Raw genomic sequence first — 21,957 nt, 5'->3', positions numbered from 1 at the left:
ACCCATCTCTTCAGGAAAGCCTACAGCCTGCACTGACCCCGCTGCCTCCTCACCACTACAGAAGCTACCACCTCTCCAACACCGGAGCTCCTGCAACCCTCGACCTACTGTCTCCTTCCCCACCATCCTGTAGAATGTAAACCCGCAAGGGCAGGGTCCTCGCCCCTCTGTATCAGTCTGTCATTGTTAGTTTGCTTACTGCAAGTGATATCAGTTGTTTGTATGTAACCCTTCTCATGTACAGCACCATGGAATCAATGGTGCTATATAAATAAATAAATAATAATAATACAAGGGCAGCTGTCAATCTGACAGCGGCATATAAAATGCCTGCACCAGAAGCACGTCACTAGCTCTGCCCATCAGTGATCATTGTGTCCCTGATGGGTTGGCATGATAACCCGGGGTCTGCCGGAGACCCCCGTACTTGCTATGAGCGCAGCACAGTGGCCGGGGCTCAGAGCAGATGAGCATTTCTGCTACACATAGCTCTGTGTAGTACAAGTGATCAGAAGATCGCAGCTTCAAATCTCCAAAGGAGACAATTGAAACAGATAAAAAGTAATAAATATTTTTTTAAAATATTAAGAAAAAACACAAAAGTTCAAATCACGCCCTTTTGACCCATTGAAAATAAAACAATTAAAATACACATATTTGGTATAGCCGCGTTTAGAATTGCCCGATCTATCAAAATATTTAAATAACTAATCTGATAGGTAAACGGTGTAACAAAAAAACGCCAGAATTACTTTTTTTTGGTCGCCGCGACATTGTAATAGAATGCAATAACAGACGAACAACATCGTATCTACCACAAAATGGTATCAATAAGAATGTCAGCTCAGCCTGCAAAAAACAAGTCCTCACCCGGCCCGGGATCCCAAAAAATGGAGCCTTTTTTTCTTAACAAATTTAGATTTTTTTTTCACCACTTAAAAAGGAACCTCTACATGTTTGGTGTCTGAACTCGTAATGACCTAGGGAATCATAATGGCCGGTCAGTTTTAGCAATTGTGGAAAAAAACTAATTGTGGAATTGCACTTTTTTTTGCAGTTTCATCGCAACTGGATTTTTTTCCCTCGCTTTCCAGTATATTATATGGTAAAACCAATGGTGTTGTTCAAAAGTACAACTCGTTCCGCAAAAAACAAGCCCTCACATGGCCATCTTGACGGAAAAATGGAAAAAAAAAAAAAAAGTTATGGCTCTAGGAAGAAGGGGAGCAAACACACAAAAACGGAAAATAACAAGTTGGGGAAGGGGTTAAAGCACTTTTTTTCCCCACTTTTTCAATGCTGGAGCGGTGCCACTAATGTAAGCTCCCTGACCCTAGTTATATACTTACCAGCTCTTGCCACCTTGTGACCACAACGTCTGAGTGACGGGACGTCACAGGTAATGGTCACAGGCTCTCCGTGTAAGTCTACCTACCTCTGTCTGCCCTGTCCTGGCTCTCATACACTTACATGGAGTAGTGACCTCCGGCTCACCCAGCAAACACTGGAGCCATCCGTCACAGAGAGCTTGAGACCAACTGGGGCAGAGCCGGGAACAGGAGAAGACGGCGGCTGAGAAGTATGAGACTAGATTAATAGCACCACTGCAGCTCAGCAATAACACAAAAAGATGGAGTGGTGCTTTAACCCACCCGCACTTTGCGGCCCCTGTCCCCATCTACACAGCAGAGCTGAGAATAAATAATAAGAAAAAAAAGGTACCGGATTCCCTCCGTTCAGAAGGATCTACACTGGTGTCGTCCTGCTCCAGCTTCTGGGCCAAAGCATCTCTGTAGGAGTCTATTAAATGTCCGTCCTGCGATGCCCGGCCGCTCTCACTGCCCTCACTTCCAGAATCCATCTCCTCTTCTTGTGCCTTCGGCTCCAGAGCAAGGTCTACTCCATTCTGTCCATTCACCAACTTTTGACGCTTTTTCTCTTTTTCCTTCCTGAGTTTTTCTTCATTCTAGTTATAAAAATAAGGTGGGGAGAAATATATCATAATCCAGGTAATATTGGTCATGAGCCGACGAAAGGTTATTAATATAGTGTTGTAACGTGTGTGTGTGTGTCAGCAATATGTCCTATATACAGTATATAGCGCCTCTATTCTATGTCACCAGGGCCCCACAGGACAGATGTTCCCTATATACAGTATATAGCGCCTCTATTCTATGTCACCAGGGCCCCACAGGACAGCTGTTCCCTATATACAGTATATAGCGCCTCTATTCTATGTCACCAGGGCTCCAGAGGACAGCTGTTCCCTATATACAGTATATACACCTCTATTCTATGTCACCAGGGCTCCACAGGACAGCTGTTCCCTATATACAGTATATAGCGCCTCTATTCTAGGTCACCAGGGCTCCACAGGACAGCTGTTCCCTATATACAGTATATAGCGCCTCTATTCTAGGTCACCAGGGCTCCACAGGACAGCTGTTCCCTATATACAGTATATACACCTCTATTCTATGTCACCAGGGCCCCACAGGACAGCTGTTCCCTATATACAGTATATACACCTCTATTCTATGTCACCAGGGCCCCACAGGACAGCTGTTCCCTATATACAGTATATAGCGCCTCTATTCTATGTCACCAGGGCCCCACAGGACAGCTGTTCTCTATATACAGTATATACACCTCTATTCTATGTCACCAGGGCTCCAGAGGACAGCTGTTCCCTATATACAGTATATACACCTCTATTCTATGTCACCAGGGCCCCACAGGACAGCTGTTCCCTATATACAGTATATACACCTCTATTCTATGTCACCAGGGCCCCACAGGACAGCTGTTCCCTATATACAGTATATAGCGCCTCTATTCTATGTCACCAGGGCCCCACAGGACAGCTGTTCCCTATATACAGTATATACACCTCTATTCTATGTCACCAGGGCCCCACAGGACAGCTGTTCTCTATATACAGTATATACACCTCTATTCTATGTCACCAGGGCCCCACAGGACAGCTGTTCCCTATATACAGTATATAGCACCTCTATTCTATGTCACCAGGGCCCCACAGGACAGCTGTTCCCTATATACAGTATATAGCACCTCTATTCTATGTCACCAGGGCCCCACAGGACAGCTGTTCCCTATATACAGTATATAGCACCTCTATTCTATGTCACCAGGGCTCCACAGGACAGCTGTTCCCTATATACAGTATATACACCTCTATTCTATGTCACCAGGGCTCCACAGGACAGCTGTTCCCTATATACAGTATATAGCGCCTCTATTCTATGTCACCAGGGCCCCACAGGACAGATGTTCCCTATATACAGTATATAGCGCCTCTATTCTATGTCACCAGGGCCCCACAGGACAGATGTTCCCTATATACAGTATATACACCTCTATTCTATGTCACCAGGGCCCCACAGGACAGCTGTTCCCTATATACAGTATATAGCGCCTCTATTCTATGTCACCAGGGCTCCACAGGACAGATGTTCCCTATATACAGTATATAGCGCCTCTATTCTATGTCACCAGGGCCCCACAGGACAGATGTTCCCTATATACAGTATATACACCTCTATTCTATGTCACCAGGGCTCCACAGGACAGATGTTCCCTATATACAGTATATAGCGCCTCTATTCTATGTCACCAGGGCCCCACAGGACAGCTGTTCCCTATATACAGTATATACCGCCTCTATTCTATGTCACCAGGGCCCCACAGGACAGCTGTTCCCTATATACAGTATATAGCACCTCTATTCTAGGTCACCAGGGCTCCACAGGACAGCTGTTCCCTATATACAGTATATACACCTCTATTCTATGTCACCAGGGCCCCACAGGACAGCTGTTCCCTATATACAGTATATACACCTCTATTCTATGTCACCAGGGCCCCACAGGACAGCTGTTCCCTATATACAGTATATACACCTCTATTCTATGTCACCAGGGCTCCACAGGACAGATGTTCCCTATATACAGTATATAGCGCCTCTATTCTATGTCACCAGGGCCCCACAGGACAGCTGTTCCCTATATACAGTATATAGCGCCTCTATTCTATGTCACCAGGGCCCCACAGGACAGCTGTTCCCTATATACAGTATATAGCGCCTCTATTCTATGTCACCAGGGCTCCACAGGACAGATGTTCCCTATATACAGTATATAGCGCCTCTATTCTATGTCACCAGGGCCCCACAGGACAGCTGTTCCCTATATACAGTATATAGCGCCTCTATTCTATGTCACCAGGGCCCCACAGGACAGCTGTTCCCTATATACAGTATATACACCTCTATTCTATGTCACCAGGGCTCCACAGGACAGCTGTTCCCTATATACAGTATATATACCTCTATTCTATGTCACCAGGGCCCCGCAGGACAGCTGTTCCCTATATACAGTATATAGCACCTCTATTCTATGTCACCAGGGCCCCACAGGACAGCTGTTCCCTATATACAGTATATAGCGCCTCTATTCTATGTCACCAGGGCCCCACAGGACAGCTGTTCCCTATATACAGTATATATACCTCTATTCTATGTCACCAGGGCCCCGCAGGACAGCTGTTCCCTATATACAGTATATAGCACCTCTATTCTATGTCACCAGGGCCCCACAGGACAGCTGTTCCCTATATACAGTATATAGCGCCTCTATTCTATGTCACCAGGGATCCACAGGACAGCTGTTCCCTATATACAGTATATATACCTCTATTCTATGTCACCAGGGCCCCGCAGGACAGCTGTTCCCTATATACAGTATATAGCACCTCTATTCTATGTCACCAGGGCCCCACAGGACAGCTGTTCCCTATATACAGTATATAGCGCCTCTATTCTATGTCACCAGGGATCCAGAGGACAGCTGTTCCCTATATACAGTATATACACCTCTATTCTATGTCACCAGGGCTCCACAGGACAGCTGTTCCCTATATACAGTATATAGCGCCTCTATTCTATGTCACCAGGGATCCAGAGGACAGCTGTTCCCTATATACAGTATATAGCACCTCTATTCTATGTCACCAGGGCCCCACAGGACAGCTGTTCCCTATATACAGTATATAGCGCCTCTATTCTATGTCACCAGGGCTCCACAGGACAGCTGTTCCCTATATACAGTATATAGCGCCTCTATTCTATGTCACCAGGGCCCCACAGGACAGCTGTTCACTATATACAGTATATACACCTCTATTCTATATCACCAGGGCTCCAGAGGACAGCTGTTCCCTATATACAGTATATACACCTCTATTCTATGTCACCAGGGCTCCACAGGACAGCTGTTCCCTATATACAGTATATAGCGCCTCTATTCTATGTCACCAGGGATCCAGAGGACAGCTGTTCACTATATACAGTATATAGCGCCTCTATTCTATGTCACCAGGGATCCAGAGGACAGCTGTTCCCTATATACAGTATATACACCTCTATTCTATGTCACCAGGGATCCAGAGGACAGCTGTTCCCTATATACAGTATATACACCTCTATTCTATGTCACCAGGGCCCCACAGGACAGCTGTTCCCTATATACAGTATATACACCTCTATTCTATGTCACCAGGGCTCCACAGGACAGCTGTTCCCTATATACAGTATATAGCGCCTCTATTCTATGTCACCAGGGATCCAGAGGACAGCTGTTCACTATATACAGTATATACACCTCTATTCTATGTCACCAGGGCTCCACAGGACAGCTGTTCCCTATATACAGTATATACACCTCTATTCTAGGTCACCAGGGCTCCACAGGAAAGCTGTTCCCTATATACAGTATATACCGCCTCTATTCTATGTCACCAGGGCTCCACAGGACAGCTGTTCCCTATATACAGTATATACACCTCTATTCTATGTCACCAGGGCCCCACAGGACAGCTGTTCTCTATATACAGTATATAGCGCCTCTATTCTATGTCACCAGGGCCCCACAGGATAGCTGTTCCCTATATACAGTATATAGCGCCTCTATTCTATGTCACCAGGGCCCCACAGGACAGCTGTTCCCTATATACAGTATATACCGCCTCTATTCTATGTCACCAGGGCTCCACAGGACAGCTGTTCCCTATATACAGTATATACCGCCTCTATTCTATGTCACCAGGGCCCCACAGGACAGATGTTCCCTATATACAGTATATAGCGCCTCTATTCTATGTCACCAGGGCCCCACACGACAGCTGTTCCCTATATACAGTATATAGCGCCTCTATTCTATGTCACCAGGGCCCCACAGGACAGATGTTCCCTATATACAGTATATAGCGCCTCTATTCTATGTCACCAGGGCCCCACAGGACAGCTGTTCCCTATATACAGTATATAGCGCCTCTATTCTATGTCACCAGGGCTCCACAGGACAGCTGTTCCCTATATACAGTATATACACCTCTATTCTATGTCACCAGGGCCCCACAGGACAGCTGTTCTCTATATACAGTATATAGCGCCTCTATTCTATGTCACCAGGGCTCCACAGGACAGCTGTTCCCTATATACAGTATATACACCTCTATTCTATGTCACCAGGGCTCCACAGGACAGCTGTTCACTATATACAGTATATACACCTCTATTCTAGGTCACCAGGGCTCCACAGGACAGCTGTTCCCTATATACAGTATATACCGCCTCTATTCTATGTCACCAGGGCTCCACAGGACAGCTGTTCCCTATATACAGTATATACACCTCTATTCTATGTCACCAGGGCTCCACAGGACAGCTGTTCCCTATATACAGTATATAGCGCCTCTATTCTATGTCACCAGGGCCCCACAGGACAGCTGTTCCCTATATACAGTATATAGCGCCTCTATTCTATGTCACCAGGGCTCCACAGGACAGCTGTTCCCTATATACAGTATATACACCTCTATTCTATGTCACCAGGGCCCCACAGGACAGCTGTTCTCTATATACAGTATATAGCGCCTCTATTCTATGTCACCAGGGCTCCACAGGACAGCTGTTCCCTATATACAGTATATACACCTCTATTCTATGTCACCAGGGCTCCACAGGACAGCTGTTCACTATATACAGTATATACACCTCTATTCTAGGTCACCAGGGCTCCACAGGACAGCTGTTCCCTATATACAGTATATACCGCCTCTATTCTATGTCACCAGGGCTCCACAGGACAGCTGTTCCCTATATACAGTATATACACCTCTATTCTATGTCACCAGGGCCCCACAGGACAGCTGTTCTCTATATACAGTATATAGCGCCTCTATTCTATGTCACCAGGGCCCCACAGGACAGCTGTTCCCTATATACAGTATATATACCTCTATTCTATGTCACCAGGGCCCCACAGGACAGCTGTTCCCTATATACAGTATATACACCTCTATTCTATGTCACCAGGGCCCCACAGGACAGCTGTTCCCTATATACAGTATATACACCTCTATTCTATGTCACCAGGGCCCCACAGGACAGCTGTTCTCTATATACAGTATATAGCGCCTCTATTCTATGTCACCAGGGCTCCACAGGACAGCTGTTCCCTATATACAGTATATAGCACCTCTATTCTAGGTCACCAGAGCTCCACAGGACAGCTGTTCACTATATACAGTATATACACCTCTATTCTATGTCACCAGGGCCCCACAGGACAGCTGTTCTCTATACACAGTATATAGCGCCTCTATTCTATGTCACCAGAGCTCCACAGGACAGCTGTTCCCTATATACAGTATATACACCTCTATTCTATGTCACCAGGGCTCCACAGGACAGCTGTTCCCTATATACAGTATATAGCACCTCTATTCTAGGTCACCAGAGCTCCACAGGACAGCTGTTCCCTATATACAGTATATACACCTCTATTCTATGTCACCAGGGCTCCACAGGACAGCTGTTCCCTATATACAGTATATACACCTCTATTCTATGTCACCAGGGCCCCACAGGACAGCTGTTCCCTATATACAGTATATAACGCCTCTATTCTATGTCACCAGGGCTCCACAGGACAGCTGTTCCCTATATACAGTATATACACCTCTATTCTATGTCACCAGGGCCCCACAGGACAGCTGTTCCCTATATACAGTATATAGCGCCTCTATTCTATGTCACCAGGGCCCCACAGGACAGCTGTTCCCTATATACAGTATATACACCTCTATTCTATGTCACCAGGGATCCACAGGACAGCTGTTCCCTATATACAGTATATAGCGCCTCTATTCTAGGTCACCAGGGCTCCACAGGACAGCTGTTCCCTATATACAGTATATACCGCCTCTATTCTATGTCACCAGGGCTCCACAGGACAGCTGTTCCCTATATACAGTATATACACCTCTATTCTATGTCACCAGGGCCCCACAGGACAGCTGTTCCCTATATACAGTATATACACCTCTATTCTATGTCACCAGGGATCCACAGGACAGCTGTTCCCTATATACAGTATATAGCGCCTCTATTCTAGGTCACCAGGGCTCCACAGGACAGCTGTTCCCTATATACAGTATATACACCTCTATTCTAGGTCACCAGGGCTCCACAGGACAGCTGTTCCCTATATACAGTATATAGCGCCTCTATTCTATGTCACCAGGGCCCCACAGGACAGCTGTTCCCTATATACAGTATATAGCGCCTCTATTCTATGTCACCAGGGCTCCACAGGACAGCTGTTCCCTATATACAGTATATACACCTCTATTCTATGTCACCAGGGCCCCACAGGACAGCTGTTCCCTATATACAGTATATACACCTCTATTCTATGTCACCAGGGCTCCACAGGACAGCTGTTCCCTATATACAGTATATAGCGCCTCTATTCTAGGTCACCAGGGCTCCACAGGACAGCTGTTCCCTATATACAGTATATACACCTCTATTCTAGGTCACCAGGGCTCCACAGGACAGCTGTTCCCTATATACAGTATATACACCTCTATTCTATGTCACCAGGGATCCACAGGACAGCTGTTCACTATATACAGTATATAGCGCCTCTATTCTATGTCACCAGGGCCCCAGAGGACAGCTGTTCCCTATATACAGTATATAGCGCCTCTATTCTATGTCACCAGGGCCCCAGAGGACAGCTGTTCCCTATATACAGTATATACACCTCTATTCTATATCACCAGGGCCCCACAGGACAGCTGTTCCCTATATACAGTATATAGCGCCTGTAATCTATGTCACCAGGGCTCCGCAGGACAGCTGTTCCCTATATACAGTATATACACCTCTATTCTATGTCACCAGGGCCCCACAGGACAGATGTTCCCTATATACAGTATATAGCGCCTCTATTCTATGTCACCAGGGCCCCACAGGACAGCTGTTCCCTATATACAGTATATAGCGCCTCTATTCTATGTCACCAGGGCCCCACAGGACAGCTGTTCTCTATATACAGTATATAGCGCCTGTATTCTATGTCACCAGGGCCCCACAGGACAGCTGTTCACTATATACAGTATATAGCACCTCTATTCTATGTCACCAGGGCCCCACAGGACAGCGGTTCCCTATATACAGTATATAGCGCCTGTATTCTATGTCACCAGGGCCCCGCAGGACAGCGGTTCCCTATATACAGTATATAGCGCCTGTATTCTATGTCACCAGGGCCCCGCAGGACAGCTGTTCCCTATATACAGTATATAGCGCCTCTATTCTATGTCACCAGGGCCCCACAGGACAGCTGTTCCCTATATACAGTATATACACCTCTATTCTATGTCACCAGGGCCCCACAGGACAGCGGTTCCCTATATACAGTATATAGCGCCTCTATTCTATGTCACCAGGGCCCCACAGGACAGCGGTTCCCTATATACAGTATATAGCGCCTGTATTCTATGTCACCAGGGCCCCGCAGGACAGCGGTTCCCTATATACAGTATATAGCACCTCTATTCTATGTCACCAGGGCCCCGCAGGACAGCTGTTCTCTATATACAGTATATAGCGCCTGTATTCTATGTCACCAGGGCCCCACAGGACAGCTGTTCCCTATATACAGTATATACACCTCTATTCTATGTCACCAGGGCCCCACAGGACAGCTGTCCCCTATATACAGTATATACACCTCTATTCTAGGTCACCAGGGCTCCACAGGACAGCTGTTCCCTATATACAGTATATAGCGCCTCTATTCTATGTCACCAGGGCCCCGCAGGACAGCTGTTCCCTATATACAGTATATACACCTCTATTCTATGTCACCAGGGCCCCACAGGACAGCGGTTCCCTATATACAGTATATAGCGCCTCTATTCTAGGTCACCAGGGCCCCACAGGACAGCTGTTCCCTATATACAGTATATACACCTCTATTCTATGTCACCAGGGCTCCACAGGACAGCTGTTCCCTATATACAGTATATAGCGCCTCTATTCTATGTCACCAGGGCCCCACAGGACAGCTGTTCCCTATATACAGTATATACACCTCTATTCTATGTCACCAGGGCTCCACAGGACAGCTGTTCCCTATATACAGTATATACACCTCTATTCTATGTCACCAGGGCTCCACAGGACAGCTGTTCCCTATATACAGTATATACCGCCTCTATTCTATGTCACCAGGGCCCCACAGGACAGCTGTTCCCTATATACAGTATATACACCTCTATTCTATATCACCAGGGCCCCACAGGACAGCTGTTCCCTATATACAGTATATAGTGCCTGTAATCTATGTCACCAGGGCCCCACAGGACAGCGGTTCCCTATATACAGTATATACACCTCTATTCTATGTCACCAGGGCCCCACAGGACAGCGGTTTCCTATATACAGTATATAGCGCCTGTATTCTAGGTCACCAGCTGTTCCCTATATACAGTATATAGCGCCTGTAATCTATGTCACCAGGGCCCCACAGGACAGCGGTTCCCTATATACAGTATATACACCTCTATTCTATGTCACCAGGGCCCCACAGGACAGCGGTTCCCTATATACAGTATATACACCTCTATTCTATGTCACCAGGGCCCCACAGGACAGCGGTTCCCTATATACAGTATATAGCGCCTGTATTCTAGGTCACCAGCTGTTCCCTATATACGCGCTATCACCTCTCCGGCTATAAATCTAGCTTCCGTCTGTTCGCTGCCACCTTCCTACCAATGAACAGTCTGCGATTCCGGCTTTAAAACGAGGTCTCATCATGAAACCAGATGAAAGTCCACTGCAGCAAAGACAACACACAGAGAATGAGGACAAACCTCTGTGACGACGGCCGATATGGGCTGGAAGGGATTGACCATAGGAACAGATGTGTCTTCATCTACCGGCCGTCGCCCCTCTCGCTCGGCTTCTTCCTTCTCCCTTTCCTCTCTGTAGGTAAATGGATGGAGCTTTAATGCCACAACAGGCGCTGGATCTGCCCCCGGAAGCCGCGGGATGTGTCCCGGCAGCACTTCTGCCTCTGATCGCACAGATACACTGGACTGCCTGTAACATTACCACGGCACATACAGCGGTCATGGCACCCTGAGGAGGTTTTCTAGTCTCAGGAAACACCTGTCATCCGGATGCAGTTCATTTTTAAAGAAAAACTCTGCTTTACTCACCTTCCTGGGTCCGGCGCTGAGTCTCCGCTTGTGCTCCTGGTGTCTGTGGCTCATAAGTCACTCTACTCAGGCAGAGACGCTGAGCTCATCGACTGGCTGCAGTGCTGACGACAGAGGCGCAGACAATACCAGACACTGGTAGCAGCAGGGGGAGACTTAGTGCTGGACCTGGGGAGGGGAAGCAAAGGAGGTCAGAGGTTTTCCGAAACCAGAAAACCCCTTTATGTAAGCTTTGGTGAGGACATGACAAATACATATACATTACTGAGAGGTTAAAGGGAATCTGTCGCCAGGCTTTTAGTTTTTAATCTTCGAGCAGCATGATTTAGGGACAGAGGACCTTATTCCAGTCTCGCTTACAGGGCTGCTTGATTTCAATAAAAGTTTCAATAAAATCATTGTTTTATCTGTAGCAGATCATCACTAGTTGTCCCTTGCCATGCAATCCTCCTGCTGTGCAAACCCGCCCCCACTAATTAGTGGCAGCTTTCTGCCTATACACAGTGAACACAGAAAGCAGGCAATCAGTGGTGTGTACGGGGTTATGCAGAGCTCAACATTCAGAGACTTTCTAGATCTGCAGCAGCTAAAACAGGGGTTTTATCCAAACTACAGCAAGCAGCCCAGTAAGTGACACATCTTCGCTAGTAAATAGAACAAGATACACGGCACTCTATAGTTTTGTGAGTAGAGGTGCTCAAGTAGGGTTTCCAGCCCCTTAAATCAACTGTATCAAAAAGCTTGGCACTCAATAATGCTTGTAGAAAATAAAGTCATTTATTTTGCATCAGGACAAACAGATCAGCTGTAGCTCGTATCTTGCTAAACGTTTTCGGTCCTTTGTGGACCTTCCTCAGAGCAAGTTTATCTGGAGCGTAGGATCTGGACATATAACCAGATGCATGAGTATGCTGACACTATATGTAGAGGCAAATTTCAGAGGCACTAATGGAGACCGTGACTGAGCAGATTAAGCTGCTTGGGCATACGATGTGCCCACACTGTGCACGTTCTGTTGCCTGGAGTGCTGGTGGCGTGCTGAGACGCTGAGGGAGTCACGCTGAGGGAGCTTAATCTGCTCGGTCACGGTCTCCATTAGTGCCTCTGAAATTTGCCTCTACATATAGTGTCAGCATACTCATGCATCTGGTTATATGTCCAGATCCTACGCTCCAGATAAACTTGCTCTGAGGAAGGTCCACAAAGGACCGAAAACGTTTAGCAAGATACGAGCTACAGCTGATCTGTTTGTCCTGATGCAAAATAAATGACTTTATTTTCTACAAGCATTATTGAGTGCCAAGCTTTTTGATACAGTTCGCTAGTAAATAGTCACGTGACTCCGATCCAGCGGCCAGGTGAAAGGCCTGCAAATCTGTTACCTTTCGGCGTGGATTTTGATTAGTAAGAGCTGGCGAGACGTCATCTGTGAGTCACGTCGTATCACCGACCGGAGTTTGAAAACTGATCTGCTCATCTCTAATTGCTGGAATCAAGGTCTCTGATCTCAAATTACATAGCAAAAACCTGCTGACAGATTCCCTTCAAAATTAGTCTGCCGACCGTACAGTTCACCATGATGCCCTACAGCAGTGGTCTCCAACCCACGGCTCTTCATTGGCTGTGGCACTACATCTTCCAGCATTCACAGCCGGCGAGCTCTAAATGAGGTATTTTCACAAGAGCTGTACAGCACAGATTGGAGAGCACTGCTCCACCGGAAACAACTCGGTATGTGCAAGCACAGATTGCGGAGCCGCTGTTCACGAGTCCGTCTGGTCTCCCTCCAAATTGTAACCCCAAAATATGGCAAATTGGACATCATTTCACATAAAACCCTAAAAATGGGATAGATAAAATTGTTGATACCCTCCACCTAATGTTTGGTGGCACCCTTTGGAATAAATAATTGCAACCAGTCGATTCCTGTAACCATCATTAATCTTCTTACACCTCTCAACTGGGATTTTGGGCCACTCTTCTTTTGCACACTGCTCCAGGTCTCTCATATTTGAAGAGTTCTTCTCCCAATAGCAACTTTAAGATCTCTCCACAGGTGTTCAATGGGATTTAGATCCGGACTCATTGCCGGCCACTTCAGCACTCTCTTATCGCTTTGTTTCCATTTCTGGGTGCCTCATGAAGTGTTAGCTGTCACTGTCCTGCGGGCAGACCCATGAGCTAGAACGCAAACAAAGTTTTCTGACACTGGGCACTACATTGTGATCTAAACTTCTTTGGTAGTCTTCAAACTTCATGATGTCTTGAACACAGTCAAGGCACCCAGGACCAGAGGCAGCAAAATAACTTCAAAACATCTTTGAACTTTCCACAATATTTGACTGTAGGTACTGTGTTCTTTTGATGATGTGCTTTACCAAAAAGCTCTATCTTGGTCTCTTCTGTCCACAAGATGCTTTCCCTTTTTTAGGTCTCTTGTCAGCAGTGTGGTCCTCCTGGGTCTCCAGCCAAAGCATTGAATTTCATTCAAATGTCGACAGTTTGCGCTGACACTGATGCACCCTGAACCTGTGGGGGCAACTTGAATTTATTTAGAGCTTGATTGGGACTGTACCAAGGGTTGTAAAGTTTTTGATTATGTTGCGCAGTGTGGACAAAGGAACTGCAATAATTTTATGGGAGAAATACTTCATTTTCGGGAACAATTCAAAGGATGCCAACACTTTCAGCCAAAACTGTATAACATTTTTTTTTCATATTGAAGTGTCCTTACAATTACATGCAAGTCTTAGGACCCAGACCACCGCTGACCACTCTAACCCTTCAAAATACACGAGAGGTGTGCAGCTCATAGCTACTACGTGAGGGTGCGTATAAGCTACGCAGCCAATGTTACCCACGCTGTGTGCACTCAAACAGGAGCGGTGAGCTCCTGTCTGCTGAATTCTGAACCTCTCAGTGGAGATAAGAATGGTCGGCTGGGGTCTCTGGCCCGGACCTCCTCCAATCTGCTGCTAATTATGAATAAACCTTATAAAAGTAACCACTTACACAGATGCTTTAAACAAACCTGGCATCTGGACATAAACCAATCAAACATATGCCAAAAGGCCACAACGGCATAAAGGAGCGCCATCTACATCACAGTGTGCATGTCTTGGAGCAGTCTGCCAGCACTGGCTGCGGATTATGGTGGCACCACCTGAAGGTTACCCTCACAGTGCGGGGTACATTACCGTTCCTCACGCAGCCTCTTCACCCGCTCGGCTATTTTCTGCTTGTCCTGTTCCTCTTGGGCTCGCTGTTCTGTGGTCTCCTTCTGAACACGTTCATGTAGTGCTTCAAAATCTTTGGCTATGACTTCTAGCAACCAGCACAGACCTTTTCTTATATGCAAGTCAATTTTTTTCCCATAGCCTAGAACTGCTGAACAAGGCTCCTAAACATCAAGAAGAGGGAGAAAAAAAAATAATAATTTACTGAAACCTGAAAAATCTGTTCACGGCATCAGCAAATCCCTGCGGATTTATACGTCAGAAGTAACTCATGAAGACCTAAGTGCAGTGATCAAGTACAGGAAAGTACAGAATACAGGTGTTTACAGGTGTCTTGAGTCGGGGATTAGTGACATCACCCATCATCAAAGCTCTCAAAGTACTGGACAGCAATGTGCTCCACTGACTCCATCGTGTGACTTCGGGCAAAGAGCAGTCAGTGAAGCAAGAGGAGGGGATTAGAGCTGGAGTGACAGAGGCTTTAGATCTACCATAGCTCTTCAGCCTCATTTGTCTGTCAATTCAGATTTCTCAGTAAGATGAACGGGCCGTCAATGTATAGGTAATGCTGGACTTGTCTTTGAAGGAGCCACATGGGCATGTAAATAGTTTGGGGTGTGAAATGCTGCAGACAGGTCCCCTTTGGAGAAGTTCTCTGGTCATGTGATATTGAGGACCTCAATATCGGATCCGTGGTGGTTGATCAGCTGTTATTTGTTCCAGCAGGGATGTAAACATTGAGGAGAGCAGCACCGCACAGCTCCACTCCATCTGTACATCAGCTCATTCATGAGAGCCAACGGCAGATCTGCAGGACCCAGCAGAGGCCACTACACACCGAGCGGTGCAGTGCCACCTTGTTCTATGGTCACATCTGGCCTCCGCATTAACACTGACAGGTGGGCTGCCGCTTGTAGGACATCCACCATCTGATACTGACGTCCTAGTTTAGGGCAAGTCTGGAGAACCCCTTAATGACAAAACTGCTGTGAGAACTACTTTCTCATTCTTCTATTGATGGAGTGGTGCCAGGACTTGTTTTACTTCTCTCACCTAGTTGTAGTTTTTATTGCCATCATATTGGGGTACATATGTTTAAGTTTAAATATCGAATATAATAATCGCCAGTTGGGACATCCAGCCGCTCTCCCCGAATCCCATAAGGCACCGCGGCAGTGTTACTTGCGCAGGCGCAGTTCGTGGCCGCAAAGCGAACATGCCTTACCGATACCGTGAGTGTAGGCGCTGCCCGGGGCTCTGCCGACATTTTGCGAGAGGCCAGGGCCCCGGCACTTTCATGGTTCCATGTGCGGTGGTCTCCGGGAATATGGCTGGGGCCGGCGCATGCACAGATGGTGATCTCGGGACCAAGATCTCGAGAGATCAGATTTCAGCGCTGAGAACCACCATTTTATAAAAAAAAAAAAAAAAATTCTTATTTTTCTTCTCAAGATTAGGGGTGCCTCTTATAATCTGGAGCGGCTTATAATCCGAAAAATACAGTATGTGGGAAAGCGCAAACGGTGTGAGACATGTCCGCTGTCAGCACCACGAAGCATACACAGATGTTAATTTCACCGCCCACACTCCCGATGCGATAGCATCAGGCCTATTTCTAGTATGTTATATTTGACAGATCAGTCTTTTCCAGAAACGACAATACCAAATATATGTGGGACTGGCAGCTATCCCCAGAATGAGGCCCCGCTGACGGAGATTTATCAATATACAGAATAAAGGGATACTCACAATTTGACATAAGCATTTGTTGTCATTCACCAATTTTTCCAGTGAAAGAAACTCTATGATATCCGCTTCTGCCATCGCACCCTCCCGATCCTGTTTATTTGCTAAACTGTAGGATTAAAAATAAAAACAAACACAACATTGTTAGAGATTTATCTTCCAGACATGCGCTTTTTCACAATAAAGACCCGGGAGACTATAATGGGGAGACTACAGGGCTATAAGGTGTAAAAAGCAGGAGGATACACAGGTTATTCCAGTGGATGAAGACATCCAAATCCACCTTGTTGAACCTGGATGACATTATTGGGTGTAAAATGTCGGTGCTGCTCTATTTCCGGAGAGATCTTTATCTGTGCGGTTCCCCACTAGAGGGAGCACAGGAGCTCTCCGCACAAGGGAAGCATACAGTTTGCGGCTCAGCCATTGTTCATGGCGGCTGCAGGCTATTATTAATATATTGATTTTATGGCCATCAATAAGATCAATAGGGGGTTGACGCTCAGCGCTGACATCAGCCAGGTTATTGCAGGGGCTATGATGCTCCAGCAAGCACCGGACCCCCTCCATTGCTATGGCGCTCTGACCCCTCCATTGTTTTCCAGAAACAGCGCTGCATCTTTTGTAGTGTCTGTGCCTGATATTGCAGCTCAGTCCCATGCCCTTGAGTAGGACTGACCTGCAGTACCAGACACTGCCACTCCGGTGTACAGCGCTGTACGCTGCTAAATACCCAAGAGGACCTGCTGGTTGGAGTCCTGCTGACCCTCCATCAGACAGGGAGCACCTGGAGTCAGGCCCGCACCCATCTGACAGTGACGGCTTCTACACTTATAGTGGGAAGTCAGCACAAAGTCTTGGGCCAGGAATCTTGTGTGTCTCCAGTAAGCAGCGTGCCACCACCCTGGTCTCCGCTTATCTGGATGGGTTTGGGCTGCTCCTCCTGGTGGTGTGCCGTATGCCATCATATAAATCAGAAGTACTGGATGGGTGGCTCGCAATGTATGCAGGGCACACACCAGTGACACAGCCATCATGTGTACACAACAGTGTGACACAGCCATGCGGTTTTTGTTTTCTCACTTCACATGTGGTCATGATGGAGAATGAAACTGTCCTCATTCCTGACACCTCGGTCACCGACTCACATACACTCAGCCCAGAAACCACCGGACAAACATCTCATTCTCACAAACAGGTAAAGTGATGTATGGAGACTGCATGGCCGGACTACAGTCACCACTGCATAGGATCCTGCCTGCCCCAGATACGGAGCTGTGTCACTGCACGGCCATGCCACCATCACTGGGCGCCTGATAACAAATGTCTGATTACACTGTGGCTTTATATAGAAAGCATGAAGAGTGGAAGCTGCTCCGAGAGACAGGACGCTCACTGTCCACAGTATGAATGGCACATACACATACCGCGGCTCACCCCCATAATCATTATCAACCTGCAAGGAGATAGGACCCCCCATATCACCTCTGTAATCAGCGCACATTAGTAGCACAAATACTACATGCAGAAACATTGCAAGTCTGCAGAGGAGGGCACCGAGGTTACGCAGCAAGAAGCGCCCCCAGGAGGCCATGAGGGCACCCAGGAGGCGACGCACGGTGCCCGCAGGAGGCGACGCACGGTGCCCGCAGGAGGCGACGCACGGTGCCCGCAGGAGGCGACGCACGGTGCCCGCAGGAGGCGACGCACGGTGCCCGCAGGAGGCGACGCACGGTGCCCGCAGGAGGCGACGCACGGTGCCCGCAGGAGGCGACGCACGGTGCCCGCAGGAGGCGACGCACGGTGCCCGCAGGAGGCGACGCACGGTGCCCGCAGGAGGCGACGCACGGTGCCCGCAGGAGGCGACGCACGGTGCCCGCAGGAGGCGACGCACGGTGCCCGCAGGAGGCGACCCACGGTGCCCGCAGGAGGCAACACCGATGCCCACAGGCCACTGTGTAGGGTACGATTTGTGTAATAATCAGGTTGGTTTAGAGGGAGAGGAGCAGCTGCTAGATATAACAGGTGCTGTGTGTCGCCTTGTATGAGGGTACAGCAGCCCCCCAACATGTTAGATTAGAGACAGAACCCCAAAACTTGGAGACACAGACCTCACATAACAGACAACTCCCAGAAACACACAGAGTCACCTCTAACATGGCAAAATAGGCAGAAATAACTGGACCTCTCAATCCCCCTCCTCTCAAAAAATAAGTAAAAAAAAAAAAAATGAAGTGTGTATAAAAAAAAAAATGTAAAAAAGAAAAAGAAAAACTGCTTTTGTGTCCTTGCCAAGTTCGGCTTTGTTTGAAGGACACCGAGTGAATCCACATCATCATCTACGTCAATATCCTAAAATATGTTCCTGGGACAAGGCTGAAAAATGACAGGGAGACAGTACAGACAGGGAGTGTTGTCATGGGGACACGGACGTCTGTGGCATCACACAATGATAAGCAGACAAGAGTTGTGCTACCGGGACATGCATCTTGTGTGTGCGTGCACATATTATATATTATGTATTTATCACACACACACACACGTGATGTGTGTAAATAATAGTGTGTACATATATATAAAATATGTACTGTGTATGTTTCTGCATGTGTGTATGTATGAGTATCTGTGTTTATGTGCATGTATGTGGGCGTATATTTTCTAATAAAAAAAAAGAATTAAAGCGAGCACGGTGGCTCAGTGGTTAGCACGGTTGCTTTGCAAGCAGTTTGTATGTCTTCCCTGTGTTTGCGTGGGTTTCCTCCCACACTCCAAAGACATGCTGATTGTGAGCCCCATTGGGGACAGCGGTGATGTTGTCTGTAAAGTGCTGTGGAATATGAGCGAGTTAAATTTTAACAAAGTTTTATACCCTCCCATCCCCCATATTGCACCTACTTGAGTTGTGAATTTCCGTGTGGATGATGACTGGCATCTGGGCCAACACGGGGCACAGACACTTCCACTGTTCTAACCCCGACATGTAACTGTCAGTGCACAAACCGGCACAACCGGTCTGCTCCATCTGTCTCCTCACAAATGGCCATTAACCATTTCTTAAAAGCACACAAAAAAGTGAAGACGGCAGGCTTTCTACTTCCATCTTTTGACAAGTACAATACAGCAAAGATGTAGCAGAGCTGAACCTGGGATTTACACATACAGCTACCTCGATTACACATTTTCTAATGATGGACCCCACCCTTTATAGGTCAAAGGCTCGGTCAGGATTTATTTGATGTTACATTGTAGTCGTCGGTACTCTGTGACAGCTGGACGGGGGCAAGCTTCATAGGCCTGCACGTGAAAGCCGCCATCCTGGATGCCTATGACATTGGCAAGGTAAAATAAGTTACACGGGGCATCAAACACCAGAAGAGCCCATCAATGTTGACATCAGAGGAAGTCCAGAGATGGAGCAGAGGAGCCAGGAGTGGCGGCATCAGAAGTCCAGAGATGAATCAGAGGATCCAGGAGTGCTGGCATCGGAGGAAGTCCAGATATGGAGCAGAGGAGCCAGGAGTGCCGGCATCGGGGGAAGTCCAGAGATGGAGCAGAGGAGCCAGGAGTGCCGGCATCGGAGGAAGTCCAGAGATGGAGCAGAGGAGCCAGGAGTGCCGGCATCGGGGGAAGTCCAGAGATGGAGCAGAGGAGCCAGGAGTGCCGGCATCGGAGGAAGTCCAGAGATGGAGCAGAGGAGCCAGGAGTGCCGACATCAGAAGAAGTCCAGAGATGGAGCAGAGGAGCCAGGAGTGCCGGCATCGGAGGAAGTCCAGAGATGGAGCAGAGGAGCCAGGAGTGCCAGCATCGGAGGTAGTCCAGAGATGGAGCAGAGGAGCCAGGAGTGCCGGCATCGGGGGAAGTCCAGAGATGGAGCAGAGGAGCCAGGAGTGCCGGCATCGGAGGAAGTCCAGAGATGGAGCAGAGGAGCCAGGAGTGCCGGCATCGGAGGAAGTCCAGAGATGGAGCAGAGGAGCCAGGAGTGCCGGCATCGGGGGAAGTCCAGAGATGGAGCAGAGGAGCCAGGAGTGCCGGCATCGGAGGAAGTCCAGAGATGGAGCAGAGGAGCCAGGAGTGCTGGCATCGGAGGAAGTCCAGAGATGGAGCAGAGGAGCCAGGAGTGCCGGCATCAGAAGAAGTCCAGAGATGGAGCAGTGCTGGCATCGGAGGTAGTCCAGAGATGGAGCAGAGGAGCCAGGAGTGCCAGCATCAGAAGAAGTCCAGAGATGGAGCAGAGGAGCCAGGAGTGCTGGCATCAGAAGAAGTCCAGAGATGGAGCAGAGGAGCCAGGAGTGCTGGCATCGGAGGAAGTCCAGAGATGGAGCAGAGGAGCCAGGAGTGCCGGCATCGGAGGAAGTCCAGAGATGGAGCAGAGGAGCCAGGAGTGCCGGCATCAGAAGTCCAGAGATGGAGCAGAGGAGCCAGGAGTGCCGGCATCAGAAGTCCAGAGATGAAGCAGAGGAGCCAGGAGTGCCGGCATCGGAGGAAGTCCAGATATGGAGCAGAGGAGCCAGGAGTGCTGGCATCAGAAGTCCAGAGATGGAGCAGAGGATCCAGGAGTGCCGGCATCGGGGGAAGTCCAGAGATGGAGCAGAGGAGCCAGGAGTGCCGGCATCGGGGGAAGTCCAGAGATGGAGCAGAGGAGCCAGGAGTACCGGCATGGGAGGAAGTCCAGAGATGAAGCAGAGGAGCCAGGAGTGCTGGCACCGGAGGAAGTCCAGAGATGGAGCAGAGGAGCTAGTAGTGCCGGCACCGAAGGAAGTCCAGAGATGGAGCAGAGGAGCTAGTAGTGCCGGCACCAGAGGAAGTCCAGAGATGGAGCAGAGGAGCCAGGAGTGCTGGCATCAGAAGTCCAGAGATGGAGCAGAGGATCCAGGAGTGCCGGCATCGGGGGAAGTCCAGAGATGGAGCAGAGGAGCCAGGAGTGCCGGCATCGGGGGAAGTCCAGAGATGGAGCAGAGGAGCCAGGAGTGCCGGCATCGGAGGAAGTCCAGAGATGGAGCAGAGGAGCCAGGAGTGCTGGCATCGGAGGAAGTCCAGAGATGGAGCAGAGGAGCCAGGAGTGCCGGCATCAGAAGAAGTCCAGAGATGGAGCAGAGGAGCCAGGAGTGCTGGCATCGGAGGTAGTCCAGAGATGGAGCAGAGGAGCCAGGAGTGCCAGCATCAGAAGAAGTCCAGAGATGGAGCAGAGGAGCCAGGAGTGCTGGCATCAGAAGAAGTCCAGAGATGGAGCAGAGGAGCCAGGAGTGCTGGCATCAGAAGTCCAGAGATGAAGCAGAGGAGCCAGGACTGCCGGCATCAGAAGTCCAGAGATGGAGCAGAGGAGCCAGGAGTGTCGGCATCAGAGGAAGAGTGCCAGCATCGGAAGAAGTCCAAAGATGGA

The 21,957-nt window shown here is 48.3% G+C and overlaps 1 protein-coding gene across 4 annotated transcripts in view; it reads right to left on the bottom strand.

Annotated features, from left to right (window-relative positions):
• ARL13B (ARF like GTPase 13B) overlaps nt 1–21,957 on the bottom strand; it is a 79,982-nt gene that overhangs the window by 17,717 nt on the left and 40,308 nt on the right. For all 4 annotated transcript variants that reach the window (XM_069760984.1, XM_069760986.1, XM_069760985.1 and 1 more), the window contains exons 5-8: nt 16,581–16,686; nt 14,793–14,995; nt 11,248–11,359; nt 1,723–1,966 (exon numbers count right to left, since the gene is read on the bottom strand). In XM_069760984.1, coding sequence (XP_069617085.1) covers nt 1,723–1,966; nt 11,248–11,359; nt 14,793–14,995; nt 16,581–16,686 — 665 coding nt within the window. The remainder of the gene's footprint in view (nt 1–1,722; nt 1,967–11,247; nt 11,360–14,792; nt 14,996–16,580; nt 16,687–21,957) is intronic.

This window comes from Ranitomeya imitator, chromosome 3, assembly GCF_032444005.1.
Source record: "Ranitomeya imitator isolate aRanImi1 chromosome 3, aRanImi1.pri, whole genome shotgun sequence".
In the NCBI taxonomy this organism is placed as follows: Eukaryota; Metazoa; Chordata; class Amphibia; order Anura; family Dendrobatidae; genus Ranitomeya; species Ranitomeya imitator.
The sequence above is the reverse complement of the archived record's forward strand: the minus strand, read 5'-3'. Positions and strand labels throughout refer to the sequence as shown.